This window comes from Solanum verrucosum, unplaced genomic scaffold (genome assembly GCF_900185275.1).
Source record: "Solanum verrucosum unplaced genomic scaffold, falcon-dt-bn FXZP01000060.1, whole genome shotgun sequence".
NCBI lineage: Eukaryota > Viridiplantae > Streptophyta > Magnoliopsida > Solanales > Solanaceae > Solanum > Solanum verrucosum.
In genome coordinates, this window is record NW_026020129.1 from 4,906,879 (window position 1) to 4,924,095 (window position 17,217).

At 28.4% G+C, this 17,217-nt stretch overlaps 2 protein-coding genes across 2 annotated transcripts in view; one reads left to right on the plus strand and one right to left on the minus strand.

Annotated features, from left to right (window-relative positions):
- LOC125826958 (acetylornithine deacetylase-like) overlaps positions 1–17,217 on the minus strand; it is a 291,462-nt gene that overhangs the window by 13,801 nt on the left and 260,444 nt on the right. The gene's annotated exons all lie outside the window — the stretch shown is intronic.
- Positions 6,444–9,547, plus strand: LOC125826931 (transcription factor bHLH71-like). The gene is made up of 3 exons (XM_049506283.1): positions 6,444–7,036; positions 7,898–8,350; positions 9,235–9,547. The coding sequence occupies exons 1-3, from the start codon at positions 6,599–6,601 to the stop codon at positions 9,334–9,336; spliced, it is 993 nt and encodes a 330-aa protein (XP_049362240.1). The 5' UTR covers positions 6,444–6,598; the 3' UTR covers positions 9,337–9,547.

A 17,217-nucleotide genomic window follows, 5' to 3' on the forward strand; every position in this document is an offset into this window, starting at 1 on the left:
ACAGACAAGAACAAGGTAGTACCCCGTGACAATGTATGGCATATTAAGCATTACAAAGTATCATTTTAATTCGGACTAGCTTGTGTGCATCTTGACTAATTCTTTATACTATTCTATAGTCCACAAAGAGTAGTAGGTGCTTGATAAAGAGCTGGAGCTATTTCATATTTTATCTTTCACATATATTAAAACTAGATTTGTTGTTAAATTAATTGGAATAGTTATTTTCTCTAATTAAACTCCCAGTTATTCAGGTTATCAAACATTTGCTAAGAGCAAAATTTGTTTTAGTGCAAAGGTGTCAATCCAATACTGAATTTCATGTTTTGATGATGTGGGTGGACAGCAGGTTTTAAAAGGACTCTAATTAGCAGTGCTCATTTGAGGAAGTTTTTGTTCTGATTTTTTTTTTCTTTTACCTTTTCAGGGGGAAGATTTTTATTATTATTATTATTGAAAGTTATGAGCAAGCTATTAATAATAGTATGTTTGGTTAAAAGTTTTATAATTAGATTATTTTCAAAAGTATTTTTTATGAAGTACTTTTAAGAAAGAAATTTTGATGAGAAGCCGTCAGTGTTTGCCCACAAAAATTAAAAAATACTTTTGAACAATCATTAGTGTTTGATCAAGTTTTCTAAAAGTGCTTCTAAAGTGTATTTCCTCAAAAGTATTTTTAGGAAAATGCTACATTTTTTACCTTTTGAAAACACTTATTTTCTTTCAAAAGTTTGGCCAGTAACTTCACTATTTTTTTAAAAATAAGCGCTTATGGCCTTTCAAAAATTTGGCCAAATAGTTTATAACTTATACCATTTCTCAAAGGGATAGAGTAGTGCTGGAATGTCGCATAGTATTACTCTTGCTTAATTTATGTCGCATTGTTTGACCAATCATGAAATTTAAGAAATATATAATAAAGAAAGATTTTTGAAATTTATAGTCGAAAAATAATAATTTATTTATATGGCTATAAAACATATTATTAAAAATAATAAATTTTTTGAAGTTGAGTTATTTTGAAATAATAAAATCTAATACATTATTTGTGACAGAGTATGCATTTTGAATCTTTTGCACCCAAAAAAAAAAAAGAAAGTGAGAATTAGTTGGATACCTAATGAACAGTGAGAAAGTAGAGTAGGACAAGGGGAAATGACAAGGTTGATGTCAAAGTATGATTCAAGTATCATGGAGGACCCAAGTAAGCATTTACCTTTTAAACAAAGTTCCAAATATTTTGTTGATAATCATTTCAAAAATCTTTAGTCAAAAAATGAACTCCCATATTTAATGAGTTGATTAACGTAGAGTCAAAAGATAACAAAGGCATGCATCATGTATTCTATTTATGTAGCAAGGCTTTTCATAGGGCAGCTTTTGCCTCTTAACATTTTGCTAAATTTGGTAAAATTTCGTCTTCTTTTTAGTATAGAATACATGCTATAAGATGCAATTTTTACATCCTATTGTAAATTAGAATGATACATTAGAATAGTAATGGAACAAGAACGTGTATAAGTCTTTGATACATCGTCGATTTTTTTTTTTGGATGGTGGATGGGGTTGGGAGGTTCCATTTGGTATAAGGTACTAGTAGCATGGACGCGACTAAATTCAAATTCGCGCATTGTAGGTTTATTTTTGGGGAATATGCTTTCAACAAAAAAAAAATCCATTTTTAAGAACTTAAACTCAAGCTATCTGATTTGATGAAACCGTAGAGACATCTCAATCATCGAGCAATACGGTTCACCTCTGTCCTAGACATGGTGATTTTGATTGCATTGACTTTACTCTTATCAAAGAAGATTTTTTAATTATTCATGGTTGACCTCCACCCATAGGGAAAATATGCACAACTAGTTGTACAATAAAACTTGTTACTACATGCTAGTGTATTTAGGCTATAACAAAATAAAGGCCAAACACAAGTTAAATAGTGAATATAATCGTGGTCTTTAACACTATGTCAAAATAAATTTAGACTTATTACAATTAAGAACTCATGAAAAATAACAAGCGATAATGATAATATAGATATTCATATTATCCGTATGTATGGATATTCAATTTTAGTGGATAATACTTATATTTAAATAAAGAGTAGGTGTCAATATGTGAATGAACCTTCATGTCTGTGCCTGAGATAGGAAGTAGTCTTGTTTTCTTGGTCAGATAATAATGTAATAATGTACTACGCCGTTATATTTTTTTAATAAAATAAATAAATTATGGTTCCCAGAGAACTGATTCATGCAGTATCTATCCTGTTCTTCTGTGTTGACTATTTCCTCTGAATCACAAACTCATGGGTTCATCTGTGACATGCAAATATTATTATTATTATTATTATTATTATTATTATTATTATTATCATCATCATCATTATTATATTATATTGTTTCGTAGTTTGGTGGAATTCATACGATCCCCTTATAATTTACGTAATTGAAATATACACCTTAATTTTGTAAAAATCATTTCACGCACCTTTTCTTGTATATATATGTTTGGGTCTTTTGTAGATATCATAAATTGTTGAAATAAAAGGAATAAATAAATATTGAGACTAAGACATAATTTTTTTCTGCTCATTTTTAAGAATTTACTGCTGTATAATTTACATTAATTCAGCAGTATAACTCTTGATATATCTCTTTTAAGATATAATAGTCCAACAATTTCATATAACTCAAAATTGAGTTACTTAATTAACAATGAAATAAGGACATTTTGAACTAAAAATGTAACATATGATAAATATTCATCAATTTTTAATAAAATATTTCACAGACAAAACCAGCCCTTTTCCCCAAATGATAATTTGGAAAGAAGATAGTGAAAAGCCATTGGCTCATCAACTTGTAAAAGTTGTTTTTGTGATGTTAATTAACGAGAAGTATCTTCGTTTTCTACTAGTAATAAAATATTTTTAGCTTATCCCTACAACTATTTCTATGAAGTTCTTTTCAGACCCTATAAACTGACATTAGAGACACCTTTTTACCCCCCCCCCCCTCCCTCCAAGGTTTGTGGTTGACTCTTACTTTTCACCTAGGTTAAGTTGGAAGATGTGAATGACATTTCCCACTGAAACCATCACAAAGAATCAACATTTTTAAATATTGAAAAATAATATTTTCTCGGTCTCAATTTATATGAGTTAGTTTGATTCGAACGGAGTTTAAGATAGAAAGAAAGATTTTTAAATTTGTGGTTTGAAATAAGGTGTAGATGATTTGTGACTATAAATAATTTCATTGATGGTAAAATTGACAATTTAAAAATTAAATTGTTGCTAAAGATAGAAATGTGTTATTCTTTTTTAAAACACACTAAAAAGAAAAATGAGCCACATAAATTGAGATAGAGAGAATAGTATATATCATAATAAGGGTAAAAATAGGTATAAAGTGCTAAATTATCTTATAATTTTTCCAAATTGAATAAATAAAAATTGACATTTTTTTGTCCTAAAAACAACAAGAATCACATCTATTAAGAAATTAACAAATACAATATATGATTAAACTATTCATATTCAATAAAATATCTCTTGAGAATTTAACACTATTAAAAAAAATAGAGCACACGGATATAATTAAAAAATATACATTAGTTTTTATCTTAAAACTTTTAAGGTAGCATTTATTTTGAGTTTTTGCTAAATGTAACACTAGGATCGAAGACAGTCATTTGATAGAATAGACAAGTATAAATAGACGTGAAGAATACATTTTGTGAGATTAAAGACATGAGAGCCACAAGAAAAGAAAAAAAGGTATAGAAATTATACATGTATCATCTAGGGAATTGAGTTTTATAGTGGGTAGAAAAAAAAATTCTCAATTTTCAAAGGAAAAATGAAAAAAAGAAAAGAAAAAGTAAGAACGTGAAAGGTAGCTTTTGCACAGCTTGTTATATTGTTTTTATGCATATCTCAATCTATATCTTGGGTCCCCTACACTTGGGACCCCCACCCCCCCTCTGGCAGTATGTTTTGACAGCTTGTATGTATAAAATAAATTGGGAACCAAAACATTACAACCATTATATGACTTAACGTTATGTGTCTATGATGAATTAAAATGTAGACATTTTTTTTTTGTTTTGTGTGTGAGGAGGAGAATCAATAATTAACAAGAAAAGATAGAGAAAACGAAAGATCTGGTCTGCTTGGGTTAAAATTCTTATAGTCGTAGAGATTCTATTAGTAAATTCGAGTCGGTAAGATTTGTAGGGCATTTGGCCAATAATCTTGTGGGATCTAGCATTTAGATGTGTCGTGTGTGGATGATAGTAATTTCGTGACGGTGGTTAATAATATATAGTGGTGACTGATGGTGATGATTGTAGATAGTGATCAATGATTATTGTTGTAATGATAATTGATGGTGATGATTTTGGATAATGGCTGACAGTTGATTGTAGTGTAGTGACAGGGTGGACGAGGATGGTGATAGTGAATAATGATGGACGGCGGTGACATTGGCTGTCGTGGGTGATGGTGGTAGTGAATGGAATTGGCGAACCCTCATTTTTGTTAAATTTTTTGAATAAATATTTTAATGATATCTAGAATTTATTATAGATTTTTAATCTTTGAGACTATTAAGATGTTGTACTTTGTAACATAAACAAAATACATTTAACGATTTAAATTTACATGTAGAAATAACAAACTTAATGACTATGATATAAATAATTATGCTTAAGATTTTATCAAGTGTAAATAAATGAAGTTATGACTGAATATGAAAATTAAGAATATAAAAAGAACTTTTGAATCTTAATACTATTAAACTAATTGTGTATAAGTATTAAATAAAACTAAATGTGTATGTGTTATAAGGTTATAATATATTAAAAATACTTATTATATAAGCTACATGATTTAAAAACCTGCTATAACATCCCTATAGTAACATATGTTTAAACTTATTAAAAAGCAAAATGGACAAAATATTATCCAAATTTCAACTTAAAGTATTCTATTTTCCTTCATTTACAACAAAATATTATCCAAATACCTACTGACATTATTTATTAATATATATATATATATATATATATATATTATTACTCATGACATTGGTCTGCAGCACAAAGATACTACTAAGATTCAGGGGAAAAGATTAAAATATTAGAATATTTACCAAGGAACAAGATAATATAAAACCTTTTTGTCTAAATTAAAAGATGCACGTTTGCTTTACTTCCGTTTAATTATGTACTATAAATCTTGAATTTATATAATTTCAAGAATAAATTTTTTTAAATAGGTCCTTTATACACATCCCTTTTAAGAGTACTTAAAACAAACAATGGAAATGAAGGATATATTAATGCACGAGAGGGAAGCATACCGAACGAGCTTTTCTATATGAAAAAGTGAGTGGAAAAAAATAGAAAAAGAAAAATGACATAATTTATCGCTAGCACTAGCATTTAGTAAATTTTATTTAGATATACAAACTACGATCTGTTTCGATAGCAACATCCAAATATATAATAAAGTATTCATATTAGAATACTTTTGACTCCAATTTGGGAAAAGCTTATAATTGTGTTCCCAAGTGTCCATTAGTAGATACGCTAATTACTTAAAATGTATATTTCACTTCTTTAATTATACACATTAGTCTTAATAAGCTGTAAAACCTCAGGCACGTTATAATTGAGATTGATGTATAGAATTAAAAAAGATGCTATATTTTATATTATTAATACAGATTAAAAAATAACATGGCATAATACATCAATAACCGCGTATGATCGCACTTAATGACTTGGCAAATATTTGAGATATTTCATTAGTTACCATGTATTGCCTATTGAAGAGAAGTTTCAATTGTATTAACTGATAACATGATTTTATATAAAAGGCATTTATTATTTAATCGCGATCAAATTCAATTGTTTCATTAACAATAGTTTAATAACATACATTTTCAATAGAGAAAACACAAAATACGTTTGCATATGAGGAAATTAATTGAACAAGTTAATTACCTCGAACAAATTGTAATATTTTGAACTTTTGTCTCTAACATATATCCGATGGACAATAAAAGATTTTACCCGACAAATTTAAGGTATCCTTCAAAGATTCTTTTTAAATTGGACTAAAAGTTCAAGATCACATCTTACAACTTATAATGGTTATCGGTATGCTATTTTTGCAAATCACCCATTATAATTATTTGTTAATGACCAAAATTTACTTGTCTAAATAATTTGAATTCACTCCAACTAGGCCCACTAAAGACAATTTATTTTATCAAAAAATTCTTTATTCTCCCATTTTGAAATTTGAGAGCTCTAATTAAAGACGACCCCTTAGTTAATAGCTATAGTATGTCTTTGTCTTACACATACTACTACTTCAAGAGATCAGTGGGTATCACTATAAAATACTAATTGAAGTCTTATAATACTCCATACAAATAGAGATAGAGTAAACTAAGCAAAGAAACAAGTCAAATGTTCATTGGGGCTCTCAAAACAAAACACACACATACAAAACCCTCTTACAAAGCAAAATCCAAGACCCTCCTACTTATCTAAAAAATCACAAACAAAAAAAATATTCCAAATGGCTTTAGAAGCACTTTCTACCAATGAACTCCTCAACTTCATCATCTATGATACAATCTCTACCACCACCAACAACAACAACAATCTTGATGAAAATGCCTTATTTTTTGACAATCATGAAGAAAATAATGCCTTTTTATTAAAACCTCAAGATTTTTGTACTACTACTCCCTTAGAGCAACAATATTCCACCGCCGCCTCAGTGCCGCGACCAGACACTTCTAGGGAGAAGAATAATTTGTCGGTCGCGGCACAATCAGGAGGCGGCGGTGGAGGGAGAAAGAAAAGGAGAAGAAGACCCAAAATTTGTAAAAATAAAGAGGAAGCTGAAAATCAAAGAATGACTCACATTGCTGTTGAGAGAAATAGAAGGAAACAAATGAATGAACATCTTTCTGTTTTACGTTCACTCATGCCTGAATCTTATGTTCAAAGGGTATGTACACTATTTAATTACTCTTTTTTTTAGTTTTAATTTAATTACGTAAAATTTCAACATTTATACTATAGTATGAGGTACTAATTTTTTTTTTCTCTATAGTTTATGCATGATGGTAAATGCTTTTAGTAACGCAAAGTTAGAAATTTAACTTAATACAAAATTTAACATATTAGTAAGTATAAAATTTTGACTATAAATGGTGTTTAACTGTTCAACCTTCTTAGCTGAGATTGTTGATTGAACTTTCGTCATTAATATAAAAGTTTTAGTTAATCAATCAACTGAGTTACGTATATGATTTTGAATTCTGCAAATAAGCAGCATAAAGTTTTTTTGTTTTTTGCTTTGTATGAAATGACTGCACTAACATAGCCCTATTCTTCATTTATTCTCGAATTATGAGCCCTAGTGCATATGAACAACTTTCAGACTTGGTCCCTCTACTACAATTTACACAAATAAGTTCATAATAAAAACTTTGTTTTTTCTATATTTTTTCTTTGTGGGGTTTGATGTTTTTTTTCTTTTTCTTTTTAGTGTTATTTGTAGCTTTTATTTCCATTTAGGTACAAACAGGCAAAAAATACTGTCGAGGATTCGAGGAAAAAGAGGTTGAAAATAACGCTTTGCATTCAATTTTTCTAAATGACCCTACGTACATTTGTCAATTAATAACTTGAATTTCAATCATTTTGTGAATTTATTATATGTAGTAGTAGTACTGTGTAGTTGGCATTTGATGAAGAATATTCATTGTAAGAATGTCCTATAGATCATTAAATTAGTTTTCTTAGAAAAAGACACTTCAATTACTTAGAATTGAGACGTAATAATTATTATTATTATATGGTTCAGGGTGACCAAGCTTCAATAGTTGGTGGTGCAATTGAATTCGTAAAGGAATTGGAACACATTCTACAATCTCTCGAAGCTCAAAAATTTGTATTATTACAACAACAACAAGGCGGTACTACTAGTAATACTGGTGATGGTTGTGATGGTTATGATGTAGGAAAGACAGAAGTTTCGAGCGCGGAGTATGTTGGGACCCCATTTGCTCAATTTTTCTCATATCCACAATATACATGTTGTGAATTACCAAACAAATACACTTCAAAGAGCAAGGCAGCTATAGCAGATATTGAAGTAACTTTAATTGAAACACATGCAAACGTTAGAATATTATCAAGAAGAAGATTTCGTCAGCTATCTAAATTGGTCGCTGCGTTTCAGTCATTGTACATTTCTGTCCTTCACCTCAATGTCACCACTTTAGATCCATTGGTTCTTTATTCAATAAGTGCTAAGGTACGATTTCTATTTTATTTTTTTGAAAATTATTTAGATGATTTTTTTTTGTAAGAAAATGACTAGAGATTGCAAGAATCTATATAGCACAGGTACTTTTCATTACATGAAAATATGAGCCATTTTTTAAAAAGAAAAAAAAAAGTTGTTGGGGGTACTTTGGGAATTTAAAAAAGGTTTACTACTTTTTACTAATTTCAGAAGGCAATGATGGGTCAGAAAGGGTGTTTCTTTACAATTCTTGTATGGCGTTTCTTAGTAAAGTCATACTTGTCTTTTTGTACTTATGATTACGAATTATTTCAAAAAAATGATTTTTTAAAAATTATTTCTTTTTAGTAGTTGTGTCAAATTGTTCAATTGAACATTTTTCTTATTTTGTAGTACCAAGCACGTAAAATAAATTTGATATGGACGACGATAAAATTCGAATACTGAATTTTTGATTTTTCTGATAACATGTTAGATTGTGTTATAATGGAGGATAATAAAATTCGAGCATAGGATCTTTGCTTTTTCTGATATCATATTAGAATTGTGTGATAATGGATGACGATAAAACTCGAACACAAGATCTTTATCTTCTATGATATCATGTTAGAAATTCTAAACACAGGATCTTTGCCTCTTTTTTTTTTAATATCATGTTAGATTGTGTGCGATAATAGATGATGATAAAACTCGAACACAGGATCTATATCAAGTTAGAAATTCAAACACATCATTTTGCCTTTTTTAATATCATGTTAGAATTATGTGATATTGTATGACGATAAAACTTGAACACATGATCTTGTTTCCTCTGATATCATATTAAATTATGTGATACGAAGTTTCATTATTTAGAAATAATAATCTTATTTTTCCCAAAAAAAAAATGGCAGGTGGAGGAAGGTTGCCAACTAAACTCAGCAGATGACATAGCAGGTGCAGTCCACCACATGCTAAGAATAATTGAGGAGGAAGAAGCTACACTTTCTTGCTAAGCCTAGGGAACAGATCCCCCTATTATCTTTTATTTATCATGTTTTTTTAATTTTTCTTAGTTTGAATCCACTAGAAAAAGAAAAAAAAAACTTGTTCAATGTTCATATTAATTAGTATAGTAGAGTTCTTTCTTGTCGTCCTTGTACGTACGTACAACATGAGCAGTGATATTTTTTGTTTATAAATGTGTGGCTTATTTGAGTACAATTATTACAGTTTTTAGTACTACTGTTTTCTATAGTTGCTCACATATAATTGTCGGGGTTTTTATATCACTAAATAGTGTAAATAAAAGAATAAGAGTACGTTCGTATTTTGAAAAATATGACGATGATATAACATATTAAATTACATTGATAATAATGGTGATATCTTTTGCATTGTTAGAATATATATAATTGAGTTAAATTCATAAATAATATGGAAAAAAAATTAGACGGGAATGACCATTTTTTCAGCAAACAATCAAGTTTAGTCTCAATTTAAAATACGGATCAACTCCACCATAAAAATTTGAAGTTTTGACAAGTTAAAATCCAATAAAATGTGCCAAAGTTCAAAAAATTTATCGAGTTATAAATGTAATTTAAATTTCAAGATTTTTTCATAAAGTTTGAATTTATAAAAGTTCAAACTCTTAAGGATTTTTCATGGAATTTGAAAAAAATATTGTGTATGACATAGTGATAAACATAAAAATTTTAAAATAAATGTACCATGAGTTAAATAGGTACATGAAATAAAATAATATGAAAATGAATTTTTTGAACTCCGTGATTAAAGGATTTATCCCAAATAGAGTACCTATAAATATTTCATGTTACACTGAAATTTTAAATATTTTTTTGATTTAGTCAGATGTATATATGATCATCCAATTGATATTTTTCGTATTAAAAAGTGATTGAAGCGTAATTAATTTAGTAGTACTAATGTTTTTTAAGAGTTTAAGTTTTGTGCATCGTTGGTGTAAAAAAATTTCTACACCATCATCAGTTACTTTTAATGAGATTTAACCATAGTAACTTACTTAATAAAATAACCATAATTCATGAAAAAAGAAAATCAACAATTTACTAAAAAAAAACATCAACATGTAGTTGAATCATACTTGGATTCTAACCAAAATTATTTCCATAATTAAATTGTTTTTTTTTAAAGTTAATTACAATTACTATGTTTATCGTAGGTTTTTCACTTTTTTCTATAGCTCAAGTAATTCTTCACAGCATCAAGCTTTTTCACAACATCAAACATTGTCAACCGGTAAGAAATAATTTTTAAAGTGTCAAACGATTTTGAAACTTGACATGCTTCTTCTACTTAGTGATATGTCGTCATGCAATTAGAACAAATTTCTCATTTTTCTCATTTAGAAACATAAAAAAGGCCCTTATAAACACATCTTCACGAGCAAAAGAATTTCAATGCACTAAAAACAAGTGAGCATAGTCTCCTGAAAGGTGAATATGGTATCGTAAATGTCTTCATATATTGTCCCCAATATTTAAGCTCTGCTCTTTAGATTATTGGGAAGGAGTTTATTTATTGAACTTTCACTAATATTAAATATATTTTACAGTAAACGTGTTGACTATTTATATGATCAGATTTATAATTTATTGTAAGCTATCTAATATTTATAATTGTATTTTGTATGATTAATGGAAAAGTTAAATGTAGATGAGCAAAATATAGGAGTTGAAGTTCCCTGAGAAGAAAGTGACATACTTTGGAAGAAAATAATTTTGGTTAGAATCCAAGTCTGATTCAACTACCTTGTTGATGTTTTTTTTTTTTAGTAAATATTATTTTATTAAAGTAAGTTACTATGGTTAAATCTCATTAAAAGTAATTGATGGTGTAAAAATTTTTATACACTGACGGTGCACAAAACTTAAACGTTTTTTAATAGATGGGATAGAAGGAATCAAATTAATAAATATCCTTTTTTTTTAATAATGACTTTTGTCGTTGATGATTAAGACATATCCACCTTATTCATGCATGGTCTATGGATTCCCTTCAAGTTAGGGCAAGTCTAAATTTGTCATTTAATGAAGGTACATTTTTATTCTATTCTTCAGAAATTCGACCCTCTCTCAATTTACACCATTCAATCTTAATCTAAACTTTGCTCCAGATGCAAAATATTTGTCAACTAGAAGATCGATATATTATATGCTCTCTCTTATTTATTTATTTTTGGAGATCATTTTGTTTTATGAACAAATTATTGTGTAACAAGTACTACATGATGTTTAGATTAATTCTTTGGTGAAGTCAGGATATTAAGCTTATGGATTTTAGATTTTAATTAGTTCAAAGACAAATATAAAAATGAAATCAAAGCTATTGAGTTTAGTCGAACGTAACTCCTCTTCTGTGTCTTAGGCTTTTTGTTACTTACAAGACTTTGACGGAAGTAAAAAATGTACTAAATGGCATTCCAAACTATGTATTAAACTCAAGCACACATAGACGAGAGGGATTTTGCTCAGACCGGAAAACACAACTTTCATATTCAATTCTAAGACTATGAGTTCGAGTCATCAAATGAAAAAAAAGGTGAGAATTTTTATGGAGAAGTAAAAAAATAAAACTATTAGCTAGCACACTACAAAGGAAATGAGTTCATACATGTAAAGTGTAAACTAGTATGGCCATGAGTTAATAAGTTGCTTTATATTCCATATTAATTATTATCGGTATATATTTCAACATGTTATATATATAAAATTTCATATTATTAATTTCACTTTTAACTGACGGCTATAGATGAATTTCAAATTTTAAATTTATGAATTTTGTATTATAAATTTTAAGTTTTTTTTTTAACTTATTAGGTTTTGAATAGTGTATTTCTTCATAATAGGTGAATTTCTTAACATAAATATTAAGTTTGGGACAAAGTTGCTAAGTTCAACCAAACCATAAATGAATCTATATTTTAAGTTTCCAAATAGTCTAAAGTTCTTTTACATTGTTACTACAATGAAGTTAAACTTTAATATAAAATTTCAAGGTAAAAATTGTAAAAAGGGATGTATATATGTGGTCCATCTCTATAGCTACAATTAACCAGGACCAAATTCATTTAAACATTCTGGACTCTTTTCCCTGTGCTTATATCTATAAATGTGCAAAAGCAAAACATGTTAGGTTGAAAAATATAGCAGTATTTGCATATAAGGTTGCTGAAATTACCATCAATATTAGGAAAAAAATTTAACATTTTAAGAAAATTGATGTAATATGTGGGGATTTTTACGTAAATAGCTAGTCGAATTCACTGTTGACTTTTCTTAGTCGATATACATAGATTATACACTAATTCAATTCGCTGACTATATTAAGGTTATGCAGTTGAGTGTACAATTATTCAGGTTTTAATATTAGGGATTTTTACCAGTAGTAGTTTTTTTTTTAGCAAATTAAATAAAAATGTGCAGAGTTTTTGTGGTTCAATGCAATGCAAAATTACCATATAAAGTTTTTTTAATTTTTTTTTTTTGTGGGGGTCACTCTGTAACTCTCATTAAAACACATGGCTTGTAGTGCTACAATTTGATAGAGACTTTTTAAAACGTTACAAAAAACGAATAATACACCCTTTTAATAAACTTATATTAATTTTTATTTAATGTACACAATTCAAGAACATTGTAATCATCTAATTTCCCAAAAATCCAAGAAAGATTTTCAGATTCTGTATAATTGTACAAAAAAGTTTTATCATCATCAGTTTGAGAAATGGCTAAAAAACATGTGGCTACACATGCAAGTGCATGAACTCGATCTTTAGCAAAATATTTTAGAATAAAGTATTTTTCTTTCCTTTCCGTATAGAAACAAATTCAGTCCTTTTGTTTTCACACAATTCAAGATAATATATGAAATAGTTTTAGGTATATATATGTCCAAAATTGTAACTTTTTTTGTTACTAACTAAAATGATTTTATTTGTTTACATTTTTTTTTTATATCAATACTTCTTGTGTGGTTAATGTCACTACACTGTTCATGTAATAAGTCCCCTTTTTTTTTCTTTTGGTGGATATATATACCTAAGTCAAACAAATAATTCACTTAACTAAAGAGACGTTTATGGTCTTCCTTCGTTTCCTCCTTACCCTTACCATGAATTTGAATTAACGATTAATGTATGTGAATTAAAGTTATATATACTAAGTATGTTGTAAAAAAGAAAATAATAGAATTTTAAATGCACGGACTATGTAAGATTTGTTTGTACTATCAAATTTTTTAACTTGAAACAGCAAACTCTCATCGTAATTGATCGTAATAATAGAAATTGCACTATACATAACTAGCGACGTGTTATACACTCATATATACCTTATAATATATTTTTATACAAGAAAGAACACTAAGTATATACCTTATAATATATTTTTATACAAGAAAGAACACTAAGTATATAAAAGTGTATAAATATTGTATACAAAGGTGTATAAACACCGTTGCAAAATAAATTACTCAATCTGTCTTAATTTCTATATGAAGGTGATTCACATTTTTGAAAATAATTTACTCCTTCTGTCTCAATCTATATGAAGAGTTTTGAAATCTGCGATCTAAAATAAGTTATAGATATTATTTATATAACTATATATTATTTCATTAATGATAAAATAGACTAATATTACATCAAAGCAATTAGAAAGGTAAGTTGATGTTTGCCTTACATGTTCATTCAACAATTTTGACATGATTGAACTTTACAATTGTACATTTATATTCTTGATGATAGAGTGGGAGAGGTCATTGGGAAAGAAAATAATTTAGTTGTGTAATAATTCTACTTTAGTATTTAAAAAGAAATTACGTTGCTTTTTAAAGGATCTTAATTTGGTGATTTAACAGGATATGTCTCTACCTATATTGTCTAATTGTTGAAGGACGGTCCTTAATATATTTTCCCTTTTATGTAATACAATCCAAAACTATAATCTAATGAAAATGAATTAAGCAGGTTATTATGACTAAAGTGTTTTGTACTGCCATTTGCTTAAATTATTAATAGTGATTGCACATGCTTGGTTTCAGCTTAATTTCTTTAATATTTTTCTATTGATTTTGGACCAAATAATGAGTTTTATTTTGGTATCCCTATAGGTCTATCTTATTCTAGATCTTGTAATTTAGCAAACAATTACACTACCTTATTACTTAGTTTTCTAAAGCTATATATGTTGTTTCTTTGTTTATTAGAGTTGAAAAGTCCCGAATAATGTGTTTTCTAATCACTATTTTTCACTGAAAAATGTTTAGTGGTTATTCTCACAAATATTTTGATTGGATGAGAAAAAAAATAATGATGTTTTCAAACTAAAAATTTAGAAAGTTTCTCACAAGAGCCAAATGCCTTCAATAAGGACCAAATACTATAAGACAAAATTTTTTGTTAGCTAGTCGTATAGGTAGTCTAGTTTTGCGAGGGGTGGAATGTCTATTTTTCTAGCTTCACCTCCCCTCTTTTTTGAAGGATAAAGTCGTGCTTATCCTTGTGTTGTAATCGGAGGCTAAGGCCAAATCCCCTTGTAACTTTCTTCCTGATTTATAACACCCCAGACGACCTGGGAAAATTTATATAAAAAAAAAGTAAGAATATGTTTTTCAACATGTATTTTTTCAATGAGTTGGTCCGATAAGAAATAAATGGAACTTTTTATTTTTATTTTTATTTTTAGTAGTGAACAAAGACAACTCCATATCCGAAAAGGCTTGAATCAAAAGCTACGGTTAAATGAATGTATTATAAATGTTTCTTCATTAAACGCAACGACAGTCAACATTATAGCACATATATGTTGCTACAAATCTGAAAAATGATTGTCCTTGGTCTATTTAATTTGATAAATGAGCAAAAAGTACTATTTATTGATTTTCAAATGCTATAACTCTATACAATTGAAAGATTTGTGGGAGCATATGTATTATTAATGAAATAATTATGGGCAAATACAATTGAAACATCAATGCTAATAAAATTGAAAAAATTATCCTAATACACATCTGATTTACTTTAATCTCTATAATTTTCTACCATTTAAAAAATTTCAAAAATTCCCCTCTCGGATACTTCACTTCCCTCTTGCTAATACATCCCAATCCCTCTCGGATACATCCCTCATCACTTCCCTCTCGCTGATACATCCCTATTAGATACATTCCTCCCCTTTGTATCTGTATCATATCCCCTCTCTAATACATTCCTCCCTCTCGGATACATTCCTCCCCTATGTATCCAATGTCCTATCCCCTATTTGATGCATCCCTCCCTCGCCTATGTATCCGGAAGTCCAGTGATGTATCGGAAATCCATAAATATTAAGGGACTTTTGTAATTTGAAAAAGAGTAGGGAAATAATGTAACTAGCTCTTAACACTATGAGATTTAGGTAAATTATACAAAATTGATCCATATTTTAAATTGATATACCAAAACAAAACTAGCCCATGGTGAATTTCTGCCCCTGCTGGTCCATTGGGTTATTGCCTATAATAGGTTACAATTTTTAGTTTAGAGGAGTTCAACATTTAAATGTGAAGTAATTTGATGTAGACTTGAGTTAAGCTTCAGATTTGAACTTTTTTAGTTTGTTAATTATTTGAACTTGATGTTTTCCAATTGATTTTAAACATCAAAGGAGTTCAAAACTTAAATTTAAAGTGATACATAATAAATTTAAAGTGATACAGAATAAATTTAATTTAAGTCTTGCATGGGAGGCTCGCATGACAATGCGCGCGGGAGGATGTAAAATATGTAATAATTTAATACATTTTAGAAGAGACCAAGGAAGGAGGCAAATTTTTTTTTGTGTATAAGGGCATTAAACTTGTTGTATACTAAACGTATAATATTGTATATCAAAATTTTAAACGTTATTACAAAAATATGAAGTTTATAGAATATTGTATACCAAATATTTAGTATTTCATACCGAATTTCTTAAACAATATTGGAAGAAAATAGTAGGTTATGCTACTAAAGACTTACAAATATTGACTATATATGTGCAATGTAATAGAGTGGGTTGTACTTTTACATTAAAAAAAAAAAATTTATTTAGAAGCGCGATTATTTTCACAAGGAAATAGTATTTAATAAATAAAAATAAATAAATAGAAATAAACAAGGATCAACGGCATGATACCAAATTGTTGTTGATGCTGCTTTGAGACTTTATGTATCAACTTCTCTCAACTTGACCTTCATGTCATGTTGTTAAAGGGATCGTCAATTTCTTCCTTTTGCGTGTGACAGTAGTAGCTTTCCAAAAATATAAAGTATCCAAACATGTTGAAATTATGGAAAAATTCACTCCAACATCAGGTACAGTAACAAATTGTTGTTGTTTAGGATAATAAATAGAAAGTCCTCTATTTTCTTCGAAGAGATTCACCATTTTTTGTGCAATACAAAAGCGTGTTAACTTCTACAAAAAACTTGCAAATAATGGGTAAATTGCAAATGGTCATTAACCGTTTCCATCCATCTTGTTGCATAATCCATACGTGCATTTCTTTACTCATGTTTTTCCCTCCGTATAAACAAAGACAATCTTCCATAGTAGTCAAATAAAAAACTTCACCCTCACCTACAAAATCCAAATATTGAGTTGAAAGTATCTTCACTTCATCTAAAATCACGTCAAAGTATAAGATTGTAGAAGTTATACATACGAATCTATTAATTTTCTCATTCAAAGACCAATATACACAATCTTGAGTAGTACTCCCCTCACAACAATAATAGCAACGAGATATACGTGGTGGTAGTTTTGGATAAGCGGAACTTGTTTTACATGTCCAAGAATCGTTAGACAGAGAATATACCGCATAAAATAACT